Source organism: Scyliorhinus torazame, chromosome 8 (genome assembly GCF_047496885.1).
Source record: "Scyliorhinus torazame isolate Kashiwa2021f chromosome 8, sScyTor2.1, whole genome shotgun sequence".
NCBI classification, from domain to species: Eukaryota; Metazoa; Chordata; class Chondrichthyes; order Carcharhiniformes; family Scyliorhinidae; genus Scyliorhinus; species Scyliorhinus torazame.
Window position 1 is genome coordinate 270,169,343 of NC_092714.1, and position 14,666 is coordinate 270,184,008.

Sequence of the window (14,666 nt, forward strand, 5' to 3'; positions counted from 1 at the left end):
TTCAGAATGTCCAAATCACCAAACAGCACGTCTTTCAGGACTTGTGGGAGGAAACCGGAGCACCCGGAGTAAACCCACGCAGGCACGGGGAGAACGTGCAGACTCCGCACAGACAGTGACCCAAGCGGGAATCGAACCTGGGACCCTGGCCCTGTGAAGCAACAGTGCTAACCACTGTGCTACGGTGCCGCCCGTATCAGTGACACATAAGAGCGCGAGAGAAACTCCATTACTAATGCTTCTGCTGCATCTTCTGGATCAATGGGAGGATTGTCGAATAAACGACTGTGTCCTTCTTAAAGCCAGCTTCATAAACATTCAGGCTAAAGCCCTGAAACATCCACAACAATGGACCGGACACTTGTCTAGATGGCCAAAGAGCATCTCACCCGTCAGGCCAGGTTTTCTCAACTCTCAAAAGGCTAATGTTTCACGGGAGGACAAAGAAAATGTTTCAAAGAAACTCTGGAGGTCCTCTTGAATTGTGGTCGCATTGACATTAATGACTGGGAGGAGCTTACCACCAAGGGTTCAAAATGGCGGCAATCTGTCCGCAAAAAGATGCATTCATGCGTCGAGTCCAAAGGCTGAATGAGGGAGTGGCGGCAGCGAAGGAAAGAAAAGGAAGCAAATCCTGAACACCAGATCCCACTATGTCGTGGGACATCCTGCCCCATGTGCCCACAGAACATGAAAAGTGGCCCAAGTTGGAAGGAGGTAAAATTGGTAACAGGAAGTAGTAGGTGGACTAGAATGTGGGAGAAGCAATGCAAAGCATTTTATAGGTTTTGAATGCAGAATTATGTCACAAAGATAAAGTTAAGGTTACTCTATCTGAATGCGTACAGCAGTTGCAACAAGGTAGACTATCTGAAGGCACAGATAGAGGTAGATGGGTCTGATATAATTGCCATTACAGAAACTTGGCTGCATGGTGACCAAGACTGGGAGCTGAATATTCAAGGATAGTTGACGTTTAGGAAGGACAGACAAGAAGAGGAAGAAGATGGGGTTACGCTGATAATAAGGAATGGGATCAGTGCAAGTAAAGGAGGATTTCAGATCGGAAGAACAACTTGTGGAATCTGTTTGGATGGAGCTAAGTACCAACAAAGGGCAGCAGACATTAGTTAGTTGTTTAGAGGTGACCGAATAGTAATGGTAACGTGGGGCATGGTATTAATCAGGTGAGAGAATCATATAGCAGAGACTCAGACTAAAGCTCTGAGGCCCTGGGTTCGAATCCCACCAGGGCAGATGGTGAAATTTGAATTCAGTAAAATAAATCTGAAAAGTCTAATGATGACCATCAAACCATTGCCGATTGTCATAAAAACCCATCTGGTTCACTAATGTCCTTCAGGGAAGGAAATCCGCCATCCTTACCCGGTCTGGCCTACATGTGACTCCAGACCGACACAGCGATGCGGTTAACCCTTAACTGCTCCCCCACTGAAATGGGCTAGTAAGCCATAGTTCAAGGGCAGCTAGGGATGGGCAACAAATGCTGGTCCAGCCCAGCACCGCCAACATCTGAAGAATTAATAAAAACAAATGGGCAAGACAGTAATCATGGATGACTGCAATCTGAATGTGGATTCGTTAAACCAAGTGAGCACTAATGCGGAGGAAGATTAATTTCTCAAATGTGCTCCAGATGGGTTTCTCGAGCAGTTTGTTGAGGAACCATCTAGTGGACAGGCTATGTAATGAAAATGGGCTAATTAATAATCTTGTCGTAAAAGAACCTTTAAGGTTTGAGCTCCATGTTAGATTCAACTCTAGTTAGATTCATGTTAAACAAAGGAGTTTGCATGTATCGAGGTTTGGGTATCAGTTCAAACTGTGCTGAGATTGCAGAGTTCTGAGGTGCAGAGGGATCTGAGTGTCCTAGAGCATGAATCACAAAAGACTAATATATAAATACAGCAAGTAATTAGGAAAGCTCACACAATGTTATCATTTATTGCAAGGGGAATTGAATACAAAAGTAGGGAGGTTATGCATTGGTGAGGCCACATTTGGATACTATAGACAGCATTGGTCTCTTTATTAAAGGATTATGTAAATCCGTTGGAAGCAGTTCAGAGAAAGTTCACAAAGCTAATACCTGGATAGGGCAGGCTGTTTTATGAGGAAAGATTGGGCAGGCTAGGCTTGTATCTGCTACAGATTAGAACAATAAGAGGCGACTTGATTGCAACCTTTACGATCCTGATGGGTCTTGACAGGGTGGATGTGGCCAGGATGTTTCTTTCCTCTTCTGGAAGAATCTAGAATTAGGGGTCACTGTTTCAAATTAAGGAGTCACCCATTTAGGACAGCGATGCAAAGAGATATTTTCTCTGACGATTGAGAGACTTTGGAACTCTCTTCCTCTCAAGGTGGTGGCAGCAGAGTCTTTGAATATGGCTTCCTCCTAATTCATATGTTCATATTGTCCCATTATAGCAGCCAGAGAATTTGATTTCAATTAGTTCAATAAATCTGGAGTAAATCATGGGGCGGGATTCTCTCAGCCCGGGGACAAGACGGAGAATCCCCGCGAGCGGCGCGAATCGTGCCACGCTGCTCCGACGCTGGCACGCGATTCTCCGCAGAGCAACGAATTGGCGCCGGCGTGGTGGCGGTGGGGGGCCGCTCTACGCGGCCGGCTCGTCGATTCTCGGCCCGGGATGGGCCGAGCGGCCGTCGTAAAAACGCCGAGTCCGGCGGCGCCACACACACCTGCTCTCAGCCGACGGGACCGCGGCGTTGAAGGGTCCGGAGGCGGCCTGTGGGCGGGAGGGGCGTCCGAACCCCGGGGGGGGGGCCTCCGATGTGGCCTGGCCCGCAATCGGGGCCCACCAATTGGCGGGCCAGCCTCTCTAGTTGGCGACCTCCTTCCCTCCGCGCTGGCCCCTGTAGTCCTGCGCCACGTTGCGTCGGGGCCGGCGCATTGAAGGAAGCCACTGCACATGCGCGCGTTGCCGCCGGTGCCACTGCGCATGCGCAGATCCTGCGGCGCCCATTTGATGCCGGGATCAGCAGCTGGAGCAGCGTGAACCGCTCCAGTGCCGTGCTGGCCCCTGTAGGGGCCAGAATTGCTGATCCTGAGGCCGTGTTGACGCCGTCGAGGATCGCGACGGCTTTTCCGACGGCGTCAACACCTAGCCTCAGGTCACAGAATCCCACCCATAACCTTCGGAATAATAACCATGAAACTACCAGATTGTTGGAAAAACTCATCAGGTTCACTAATGTCTTCACTAATGGGCAGCACAGTGGTTAGCACTGTGGCTTCACTGCACCAGGGACCCAGGTTCATTTCCCGGCTTGGGTCACTGTCTGTGTGGAGGCTGCACGTTCTAACCCGTGCCTGCGTGGATTTCCTCCAGGTGCTCCGGTTTCCTCCCACAAGTCCTGAAAGACATGCTTGTTAGGTGAATTGGACATTCTGAATTCTCCCTGTGTGTACCTGAACAGGCGCCGGAATGTGGCGACTAGGGGCTTTTCACAGTAACTTAATTGCAGTGCCAACATAAGCCTACTTCTGACATTAATAAAGATTATTATTATTGTGTTTTAGGGAAGGAAATCTGCCATCTTCGCCCGATTTGTATATCCAGACCAACAATAACGTGGTTGTGTATTAATTGCCCTCTAGCCATTTAATGGTATTCAAGAAGGAAGCTCATCAAAGTAATCTCAAGGGCAAACATGGATGAACTATAATGGTTGCCCGAAATGAGGCAACGTGGTGGCACAGCGGTAAGCACTGTGCCTCACTTCGCTGAAGGCCTGAGTTAGATCCCGGCCCCGGGTCACTGTTGGGAGTTTACACATTTTCCCCGTGTCTGCGTGGGCCTCACCCCACAATGCAGATGTGTAGGGTAGGTGGATTGGCCACACTAAATTGCCTCTTAATTGGAAAAGTTAATTCAAAATATATATATATATATATTTGTTAAAAACAAGGTTGGCCTGAACAGTGACATCCACATCTTGTGAATAAATAAAGAAAGGATGGGCCAGGCTTGGTGAACCAGTTAGGATTTTAGAAGCCTATAAACTCGAGGAGGAGAATAGTTAAGGAGCTCATTTGAGGTCCTAAAAGGAATGAATTGGAAACAGAGCAATGAGTCATAATTTCAACATGCTAAAGACGTACAGAAGGAGAGCAAAGGGCCAATGTTAAGCATAATACTGAACACCTTCTTATGAGCTGCACGCAGAAAAATACTTTTCCCTGTACTTCGGTATACGTGACAATAAACAAATCCAAATCCATAGTATAAATAAAGACTCCAATACTCGTCGCTACTGCAACCCGCCATTATCCTAATTGTCAAACTGGATGCATCGTAAGGTTCAGTCAGAAATCAGCCCTTCTTGGGACTTCCGGGTGCGGCGATGACCAGCTGAGTCGCACGTTTCGGCAGCTCCCTGTGAAACGGACTTTTGGGCTCTTGATAGGAGCCCCAACGGCAATTTTGACGGCTAAAAACACTGTGCGGTAAACCAGAAGGGAATCCCCCCTGGATACGGATGGAAAAAGGAGGAGAAAGTGGCCAGATTGCAGTGGATCCTTTAGAACAGCGGCAAGGAAGGCAAGCAAAAACCAAGATGGCGTCGGAAGGTGGCAGTTTAACATGGGGCCCTGAACAACAAGAGTTCTTGAAATGCTGTGTGGAAGAGATCAAAAAGGAAATGAAGAAAGAGCTGTTGGCCCCGATACTACAGGCGATCGAAGGGCTAAAGGAGGAACAAAAGACCCAGGAGCGGGAGCTTCGGGTCGTGAAGGCAAAGGCAGCCGAGAATGAGGACGACATACAGGGCCTGGTGGTGAAGACGGAGACGCAGGAGGCACATCAGAAACGATGTGTGGAAAGGTTGGAGGCACTGGAAAACAACGCAAGGAGGAACAACCTGAGGATTCTTGGTCTTCCTGAAGGTGTGGAGGGAGCGGACGTCGGGGCATATGTGAGCACGATGCTGCACTCGTTAATGGGAGCGGAGGCCCCGGCGGGTCCGTTGGAGGTGGAGGGAGCATACCGAGTGATGGCGCGAGGACCGAGAGCAGGAGAAATTCCCAGAGCCATAGTGGTGAGATTCCTCCGTTTTAAGGATAGAGAAATGGTCCTTAGATGGGCGAAGAAAACTCGGAGCAGTAAATGGGAGAACGCGGTGATCCGCGTTTATCAAGACTGGAGTGCGGAGATGGCGAGAAGGAGGGCGAGCTTTAATCGGGCCAAGGCGGTGCTTCATAAAAAGAAGATAAAATTTGGAATGCTGCAACCGGCAAGACTGTGGGTCACATATCGAGGGAGGCACCACTACTTTGAGACGGCGGATGAAGCGTGGACTTTTATTGTGGAAGAAAAACTGGAATGAGCGGGTTATTAAAAAGAACGTTTGAACAAAGTGGTGGGGCGAATGTGGGGGGCAAAGAGGGGTTTTATGTACTAATCCTGCGATGTGGTAACTTTTCTCTCTCCCACAGGTGGTGATGGGGGGAGGAGGGGAGGTGGAGGAGATGGGGCGTTGGCCATTGGGGGCGGGGCCAAGGGAGAAGCGCGGGCTTGGTTCCCGCGCTATGATAATCATGGCGGGAATAGAGAAGCAGGAAGGAGGGGGCGTCGCACGGTGCGAGCCGAGGTCACGGGGGGAAGCCGAGGTCAGCCAGAGTTTGCTGACTTCTGGGAGCAACATGGGGGGAGTAATTACGCTAGCGGGGGATCTAGCGGGGGGAGGTGGGAGGGGGGAATTACTGGGTTGCTGCTGCTGGGGAGAGGGGGGAGCTGGTATGGGAGAGGATGGGCGGGGGGGCACCGCCTGGGGGAGATACAGCTGCGTGGGAACCGGGTGAGGAGCTGGAAAAAGGTGATGGCTAATCGACAAGGGGGGGGGGGGGGGGGGGGTAGGAAGCCCCCCAACTCGGCTGATCACGTGGAACGTGAGAGGGCTGAACGGGCCGATAAAGAGGGCACGGGTACTCGCACACCTTAAGAAACTTAAGGCAGATGTGGTTATGTTACAGGAAACGCACCTGAAACTGATAGACCAGGTTAGGCTACGCAAAGGATGGGTGGGGCAGGTGTTCCATTCGGGGCTAGATGCGAAAAACAGGGGGGTGGCTATATTAGTGGGGAAGCGGGTAATGTTCGAGGCAAAGACTATAGTGGCGGATAACGGGGGCAGATACGTGATGGTGAGTGGCAAACTACAGGGGGAGACGGTGGTTTTGGTAAACGTATATGCCCCGAACTGGGATGATGCCAATTTTATGAGGCGGATGCTAGGACGCATTCCGGACCTAGAGATGGGAAAGCTGATAATGGGGGGAGATTTTAATACGGTGTTGGAACCAGGGCTGGATAGGTCGAAGTCCAGGACTGGAAGGAGGCCGGCAGCAGCCAAGGTACTTAAAGATTTTATGGAGCAGATGGGAGGTGTAGACCCGTGGAGATTTAGCAGACCTAGGAGTAAGGAGTTCTCGTTTTTCTCCTACGTCCATAAAGTCTACTCGCGAATAGACTTTTTTGTGCTGGGTAGGGCATTGATCCCGAAGGTGAGGGGAACGGAGTATACGGCTATAGCCATTTCGGATCACGCTCCACACTGGGTGGACTTGGAGATAGGGGAGGAAACAGGAGGGCGCCCACCCTGGAGAATGGACATGGGACTAATGGCAGATGAGGGGGTGTGTCTAAGGGTGAGGGGGTGCATTGAAAAGTACTTGGAACTCAATGATAATGGGGAGGTCCAGGTGGGAGTGGTCTGGGAGGCGTTGAAGGCGGTGGTTAGAGGGGAGCTGATATCAATAAGGGCACATAAAGGGAAGCAGGAGAGTAAGGAACGGGAGCGGTTGCTGCAAGAACTTTTGAGGGTGGACAGACAACATGCGGAAGCACCGGAGGAGGGACTGTACAGGGAAAGGCAAAGGCTACATGTAGAATTTGACTTGCTGACTACAGGCACTGCAGAGGCACAATGGAGGAAGGCACAGGGTGTACAGTACGAATATGGGGAGAAGGCGAGCAGGTTGCTGGCACACCAACTGAGGAAAAGGGGAGCAGCGAGGGAAATAGGGGGAGTGAGGGATGAGGAAGGAGAGATGGAGCGGGGAGCAGAGAGAGTGAATGGAGTGTTCAAGACATTTTATAAAAAATTATATGAAGCTCAACCCCCAGATGGGAGGGAGAGAATGATGGGCTTCTTAGATCGGCTGGAATTTCCCAAGGTGGAAGAGCAGGAAAGGGTGGGACTGGGAGCACAGATCGAGGTAGAAGAAGTGGTGAAAGGAATTAGGAGCATGCAGGCGGGAAAGGCCCCGGGACCGGATGGATTCCCAGTCGAATTCTATAGAAAATATGTGGACTTGCTCGCCCCGGTACTGACGAGGACCTTTAATGAGGCAAAGGAAAGGGGACAACTGCCCCCGACTATGTCTGAAGCAACGATATCGCTTCTCTTAAAGAAGGAAAAGGACCTGCTACAATGCGGGTCCTATAGACCTATTTCCCTCCTAAATGTAGATGCCAAGGTCCTGGCCAAGGTAATGGCAATGAGAATAGAGGAATGTGTCCCGGGGGTGGTCCACGAGGACCAAACTGGGTTTGTGAAGGGGAGACAGCTGAACACGAATATACGGAGGTTGTTAGGGGTAATGATGATGGCCCCACCAGAGGGAGAAACGGAGATAGTAGTGGCGATGGATGCCGAGAAAGCATTTGATAGAGTGGAGTGGGATTATTTGTGGGAGGTGTTGAGGAGATTTGGTTTTGGAGAGGGGTATGTTAGATAGGTGCAGCTGTTGTATAGGGCCCCAGTGGCGAGCGTGGTCACGAATGGACGGGGATCTGCATATTTTCGGCTCCATAGAGGGACAAGGCAGGGATGCCCTCTGTCCCCATTATTGTTTGCACTGGCGATTGAGCCCCTGGCGATAGCGTTGAGGGGTTCCAAGAAGTGGAGGGGAGTACTTAGGGGAGGAGAAGAGCACCGGGTATCTTTGTATGCGGACGATTTGCTACTATACGTGGCGGACCCGGCGGAGGGGATGCCAGAAATAATGCGGATACTTGGGGAGTTTGGGGATTTTTCAGGGTATAAATTGAACATGGGGAAAAGTGAGTTGTTTGTGGTGCATCCAGGGGAGCAGAGTAGAGAAATAGAGGACCTACCGTTGAGGAAGGTAACAAGGGACTTTCGTTACCTGGGGATCCAGATAGCTAAGAATTGGGGCACATTGCATAGGTTAAATTTAACGCGGTTGGTGGAACAGATGGAGGAGGATTTCAAGAGATGGGATATGGTATCCCTGTCAATGGCAGGGAGGGTGCAGGCGGTTAAGATGGTGGTCCTCCCGAGATTCCTCTTTGTGTTTCAGTGCCTCCCGGTGGTGATCACGAAGGCTTTTTTTAAAAGGATTGAAAAGAGCATCATGGGTTTTGTGTGGGCCGGGAAGACCCCGAGAGTGAGGAAGGGATTCTTACAGCGTAGCAGGGATAGGGGGGGGCTGGCACTACCGAGCCTAAGTGAGTATTATTGGGCCGCTAATATTTCAATGGTGAGTAAGTGGATGGGAGAGGAGGAGGGAGCGGCGTGGAAGAGATTAGAGAGGGCGTCCTGTAGGGGGACTAGCCTACAGGCTATGGTGACAGCCCCATTGCCGTTCTCACCGAGGAACTACACCACAAGCCCGGTGGTGGTGGCTACACTGAAGATTTGGGGACAGTGGAGACGGCATAGGGGAAAGACTGGAGCCTTGGGGGGGTCCCCGATAAGAAACAACCATAGGTTTGCCCCGGGGGGAATGGATGGGGGATATGGAATGTGGCAAAGAGCAGGAATAACGCAACTGAAAGATCTGTTTGTGGATGGGAAGTTCGCGAGTCTGGGAGCGCTGACCGAGAAATATGGGTTGCCCCAAGGGAATGCATTCAGGTATATGCAACTGAGGGCTTTTGCGAGGCAACAGGTGAGGGAATTCCCGCAGCTCCCGACACAAGAGGTGCAGGACAGAGTGATCTCAAAGACATGGGTGGGGGATGGTAAGGTGTCAGATATATATAGGGAAATGAGGGACGAAGGGGAGACTATGGTAGATGAACTAAAAGGGAAATGGGAAGAAGAGCTGGGGGAGGAGATCGAGGAGGGGCTGTGGGCAGATGCCCTAAGCAGGATAAACTCGTCGTCCTCGTGTGCCAGGCTAAGCCTGATTCAGTTTAAGGTATTACACAGGGCACATATGACTGGAGCACGGCTCAGTAAATTTTTTGGGGTGGAGGATAGGTGTGCGAGGTGCTCGAGAAGCCCAGCGAATCATACCCATATGTTTTGGTCATGCCCGGCACTACAGGGGTTTTGGATGGGGGTGACAAAGGTGCTTTCAAAAGTAGTAGGAGTCCGGGTCGAACCAAGCTGGGGGTTGGTTATATTTGGGGTTGCACAAGAGCCAGGAGTGCAGGAGGCGAGAGAGGCCGATGTTTTGGCCTTTGCGTCCCTAGTAGCCCGGCGCAGGATATTGCTAATGTGGAAAGAAGCCAAGCCCCCGGGGGTGGAGACCTGGATAAATGACATGGCGGGGTTTATAAAGCTAGAGCGGATTAAGTTCGTCCTAAGGGGGTCGGCTCAAGGGTTCACCAGGCGGTGGCAACCGTTCGTCGAATACCTCGCAGAAAGATAGATGGAATGGGAAAAAGAAGGCAGCAGCAGCAGCCCAGGATCCGGGGGGGGGGGGGGGGGGGGGGGGGAGGAACCAGAAGGACTCTCAGGGTTGTTGATATATACTGGAAAGTATGTATAGGTCGTTGCTACAGATAATTATATATTGGACTGTTAAATTATATTTTTGGAGAGTGTTACTTGTGACAAGGCAGTTGCCAATTAGGGCTAGTTTTCATTTTTGTTATTTATTATTTATTCATTTTTTGTTTATAAAATAGGTCATTGTTATTTGTGTTGTTATAATATTGTGTAAAGGATGCACAATGTACTGTGTTGGTTGACCAAAAATGTTCAATAAAATATTTAATTAAAAAAAAGAAATCAGCCCTTCTTGCATATTTACCTGTCATATTGCTGCAGGTGATCCGAGCTGATATAGTCATTTAAATTCACTGTCAAATCTACAACCTGTTCAGACTGGCAATTCTGAAAAGAAACAAAAGCAACAGAATGAATAGATACAAGATAACATAGACAGAGATAAGAAAGGCCATTCATTCAGTCTCTCACACAAACTGCTCTTCTTCCCCGAGCTGATCTTCCTGTCATATTCATGACACCAGCCCCAAGTTTTTCTCTTGGCTGTTGCAGTGGGTTTTCCTGACCGACTGTCCCATTTATGCTGTTTGGATTTACCCATTCTCTACCTGGACAATCTTATTTGCCTCTGATTGGTCCCACCTCGCCCCCTTCCCTCATGGGTCGAAAACTCAAGTCACTCAAGTTTTTCCTCACAACTCCGTCCTTTGAGACTACACCACCAAAACCTGGATTTATATTGCGTCTTTATCACTGTAAATCCCTGGAGCATTATTATCGACACTGAGCCACAAAATTAGATATTAGGACAAGCAACCAAAACCTTGCTCAAAGAGGTGGTTTCTAAGAGGCGTCTCAAAGGAGAAGTGAAGTGAAGAAGCTCACAAAGGGAATTTCATGGCTAAGGTGCTAGCCCGCTGAAGGTTTGGCTGTTGATAGTGGAGTGATCAGGAACGTACAAAGGGGCCAGAATTGGAAGTGCATAAAGACCTCAAAAGATTTTAGTGCAGGAAGAGATTTCAAAGATGGGGAGGGGAGGAGGCCAAGGAGAGATTTGAAAAGAAGGATGATCATTTTAAAATTTAGCACTCAATCTCAGGCTGTTCAATGGACAACTTACAGGACGTCTCCATGACCAGAACTGCACTCAGTACACAAGGTGAGGTTTAACTGTACAGTTTCTGGTGTGACGTCTTCCAACTTGCCATTTATTGCTTTGCCTATTTTAATGATCAAGGAAGTCAGCAGTAGGAATGATAAAGAATTATTTCGCTTTAACATAAAGTCTATCCATGGCAGTAACCATCTATGTATCACAGTCCCCATCGGGACAACCAACATGCCGGTCCCTGTTCGGACTGGTTTTGCAAGCCCCAGCTGAGCAGTCAACGTCCACCACTGGGGAAGCTCTTACTCCACGAGCCCCATGGGGAACTCGATAATGGTTTCCCGTGGGGGTTATCTCACTGTCCCGCTCTCCGCCCCCCAGTCTGAAAGTTCCCCCTCTGCCACCACCTGAGGAGGCTTTCTGTGCCGCTTCATTCAAGGGTGAGCTTCAGCCTGTGGCGGGTCTGGGTCGGGTGGTGTGTAACGGTTGGTTGACCAACTTTTCCTGGACGGCTTCTGGAGGGACAACATCCGGATCTCGCCCCTGGACATAACATTGTCTGTCCGTCTGCACAGACGTCTCTTGTGTCCATTTCTGAGCCAGAGTCATCATCATCCTGATGGCACAGTCTTTGGGCCACAGTTGGATGCATTCCCTGGCTGAGGGGCGTTTCCTGACAAGGCAGAGGTATCGATGTTCCTGGTTGGCAATCCTGTAGAGTGGACTTTCGTTCCTTTATGTGGTCCACGTGCTTACTTGGGGCCCTCACTTGGAACTTGACTTTGTATGAGAGGGTCCTGTTTTCCCTACTATGATCCCTGGGAGCAAAAGTGCATCATCTCTAAAAAGCGGATGTACATCTTGCCTCCTGTTTGGAAATTCTGCCCTGGCGTCCAATGGTCATGGAACCGTCTCTGTGCATCTTCCTGTCATTCTCCTTTCCCACCCATTCTGAGACGACGGCACATCAGAAGCTCCCTTGGTGCAACCCTGCTGTCACGTGTGGCGTAATCCTGTAATTAAAAAGGAATCTTACCAGCTGTGTGTCCAGGGCGCCTTTGGTCTGTTTCCTCATTCCTCTTTTAAATGCATGAACCACCTGTTCAGTCACGCTGTCAGATGACAGATAATGTGGAGAGTTTCTGATGTGTCGGATTCCGTTCATCTTCGTGAACGTGGCAAATCCTTCGCTCACCAGTGCTCAGGGATCCCGTGAGTGCTAAATTGCACCTCAACTTCTCGACAATGGCCCTTGATGTAGTCGAGGCCACCTTATAGACGCCGAGCCACTTGAAATGGACGTCCACAATGATAAGAACCATGGAGCCCAATAAAGGCTATCTTCTGGGCCCCTGGGCGATGTTGAAAAGAATGCTCGTATGCTGCTAGCAAGCGTGCCAACGCTGAATCCGGGCCGACGTTATGGAGGGGGAATCCCGTTGTCCTCTTTAAAGAGGCCCAGCAGAGGCGAAGTGTCGCCCATAGCCATACTGATGAAATTTCTTGACCCCAAATACCACCGCCAAGCCTTCCTTTAACGTCCTGTACTCCTTTCTCAGCATTTTCGTGGGACAGTGCTAACTCAATGGCCCGCTTTAAATTTAATGTGGGCTCCACCAACAGCTTCCTTTGCGTAGCTGTGTTACTGATTCCACACGCAAGCCTATGACTTAACATTTCTGAAAGGGATGGCCCAAACTCGCAGTGCTCCGCCAGGCGTCTGAAGCGGGTCAATTCCTGGACTTCGCAAAGCCATCTTGAACCTGTAAGGGATGGCTTTGAATCATAATGGTCAGACACCAGTGCAACTAACTCATCAAAGACTTGGAATCAGGAGCAGTTAAGGCTCTTTATAACCCTGAAGGTTGGGGCCCCAGAAGTGTTTAGAGGATCACCGTTTGCCGGTCTTCTCCCAAAATGCCCAATGGCCTGAAAAAAGTACCTCATACATTCTGCATATTGGGCCCAATCTTCCAGGCCTGTGACAAAAGCCTTCAATTTACCAAAAACCTGCATTTTTGAACCTTAATTTCTCACGCTGCTGCACAGTCATGTTCTGGGGACCTCTTGCGACAGAGTCTGGAGTTTTGTTTTTCTTTGTTGCCAGTTTAATGACCAGGGAAGCGAGAGGTAAGAATTATAAAGGTTTATTTACCTTTAATATAAAGTCTGCCCACGACAGTAACCATATACCAATCACAGCCCCCATTGGGACAACCAACATGCTGCTCCCTGCTTGGTCCGGCTTTTATGCTGGGTTTTACGAGGCCCAGCTGAGTGGGCCTCCGCCCACGACCGGGGAAGCTTGTACTCCATCTCCTGTGGGGAGATGGATAATGGTTCCCCCATGGACCTGGTTTATGTATCACAAAATTCTGTTTGCTTTGTTGACTGCTGCTCTGGGATGGCTGAACCATTGCATGGGAAGTCTGCGATTATATTTCCTACAATACTAAAGGGTATTTTTCAAAAGTACTTCACTGACTGGAAAGTGCTTTCGGACATGAAAGATGGAAGAAAATTAAGTTGCTTTTTTTAAAACAATCACTTTCAACTTCACTGTTGTCTATTTCAACATCACTCACAGAATATGTACTCCTAAGACTCGCTTTGTCCGATGTCTTCACTGAATTTTATTGGCCACTGTTTAGCTCACTTGCTTTGCCTATTTATACCCACCACTTATTTATTATCATCTAGCTCAGTAGTTTTCAAACTTTTTTTCAGGCGACCCACTTTAACGAAATGGTTCACTTACGCGACCAAATAATTTCAGGCGCTCTATTCATAGCTAGCATTAGTGTTGTGGAGTCGGCGGAGTAGCTAACGTTTCCGCTGGCAGATTCGGATGTGAGATCCTGGCCAGTATGTTTATCGGCTACTGGGGTCTCTGGACCTCTCTTTTGGATGACAAAATGATCCATGGGTCACTCGCAGCCTGTCATTACATGTGTAGCATAGAAAGAGTGTGAATCAACTTACTAGAAAGTGAAAGAAAATTGGTGCCAATTGCACATACAAGGCACACAGACCTGTATATTGCCTCATGTGGTCATACTGTGTACTGCAGAGAGAATATGTATTTCATTGACCCAGAGAAAAAAAGTCAGAGAATCTTTGCAAAATCAATTTTTTAACAACCCCCGACCCACCCGAGGGTTGCGACCCCACTTTGAAAACCATTGACCTAATTGGCAGTGTGATTCTCAACTCAAGGTGGTAATGTGTATGAATATTAGAGGTGCTAGTACCAAAAACAATTTGCATTTTTAAAGCACTTCTGCACTGTAAATTCTATGATTCACTATTAATGTAAAAAAAGAACTGCCTCTCCGTGACTGTGGCACACTATTCCTCCTTCAATGCCTTCACTTCTCTGCGGTCTTTGACATGGTCACCAATGACAGTGTCCTCCACAGCCATTTTTTACTATTACTTCAGTTCAGGAGGACTTCACTCATTTGGTTCCACAAAGCATGCCAAAAAATCTCCTGCGATCGCTTCTCTTCCTGTCATCGTACTGTTACCCTTGGAGTCTCCAAAGGACATTCCATGGGCCATCAAAACTAGACTCCCAATAGGCTGGGTTCCCAATAGTACTCCCAATAGTACTGAAGATCAGAGGGACCTTGGGAGTGCATATCCACAGATGCCTGAAGGTGGCAGGGCAGGTAGATAAGGTCGTTAAGGAGGCAAATGGATTACAAAGAACAAACAAGGAATACAGCACAGGAACAGGCCCTTCGGACCGCGAATCCTGTACCGGTCATGATACCAACCTTTGCCAAACCCCTCAGCACTTCCTTGT

General features: G+C 49.2%; 1 protein-coding gene across 1 annotated transcript in view; it reads right to left on the bottom strand.

Moving 5' to 3' along the window:
• The window catches only part of psmf1 (proteasome inhibitor subunit 1), a 140,379-nt gene that overhangs the window by 109,539 nt on the left and 16,174 nt on the right, over nucleotides 1-14,666 (bottom strand). The window contains exon 3 of the mRNA XM_072515302.1: nucleotides 10,055-10,137. Within this exon, the coding sequence (XP_072371403.1) occupies nucleotides 10,055-10,137 (83 nt within the window). The remainder of the gene's footprint in view (nucleotides 1-10,054; nucleotides 10,138-14,666) is intronic.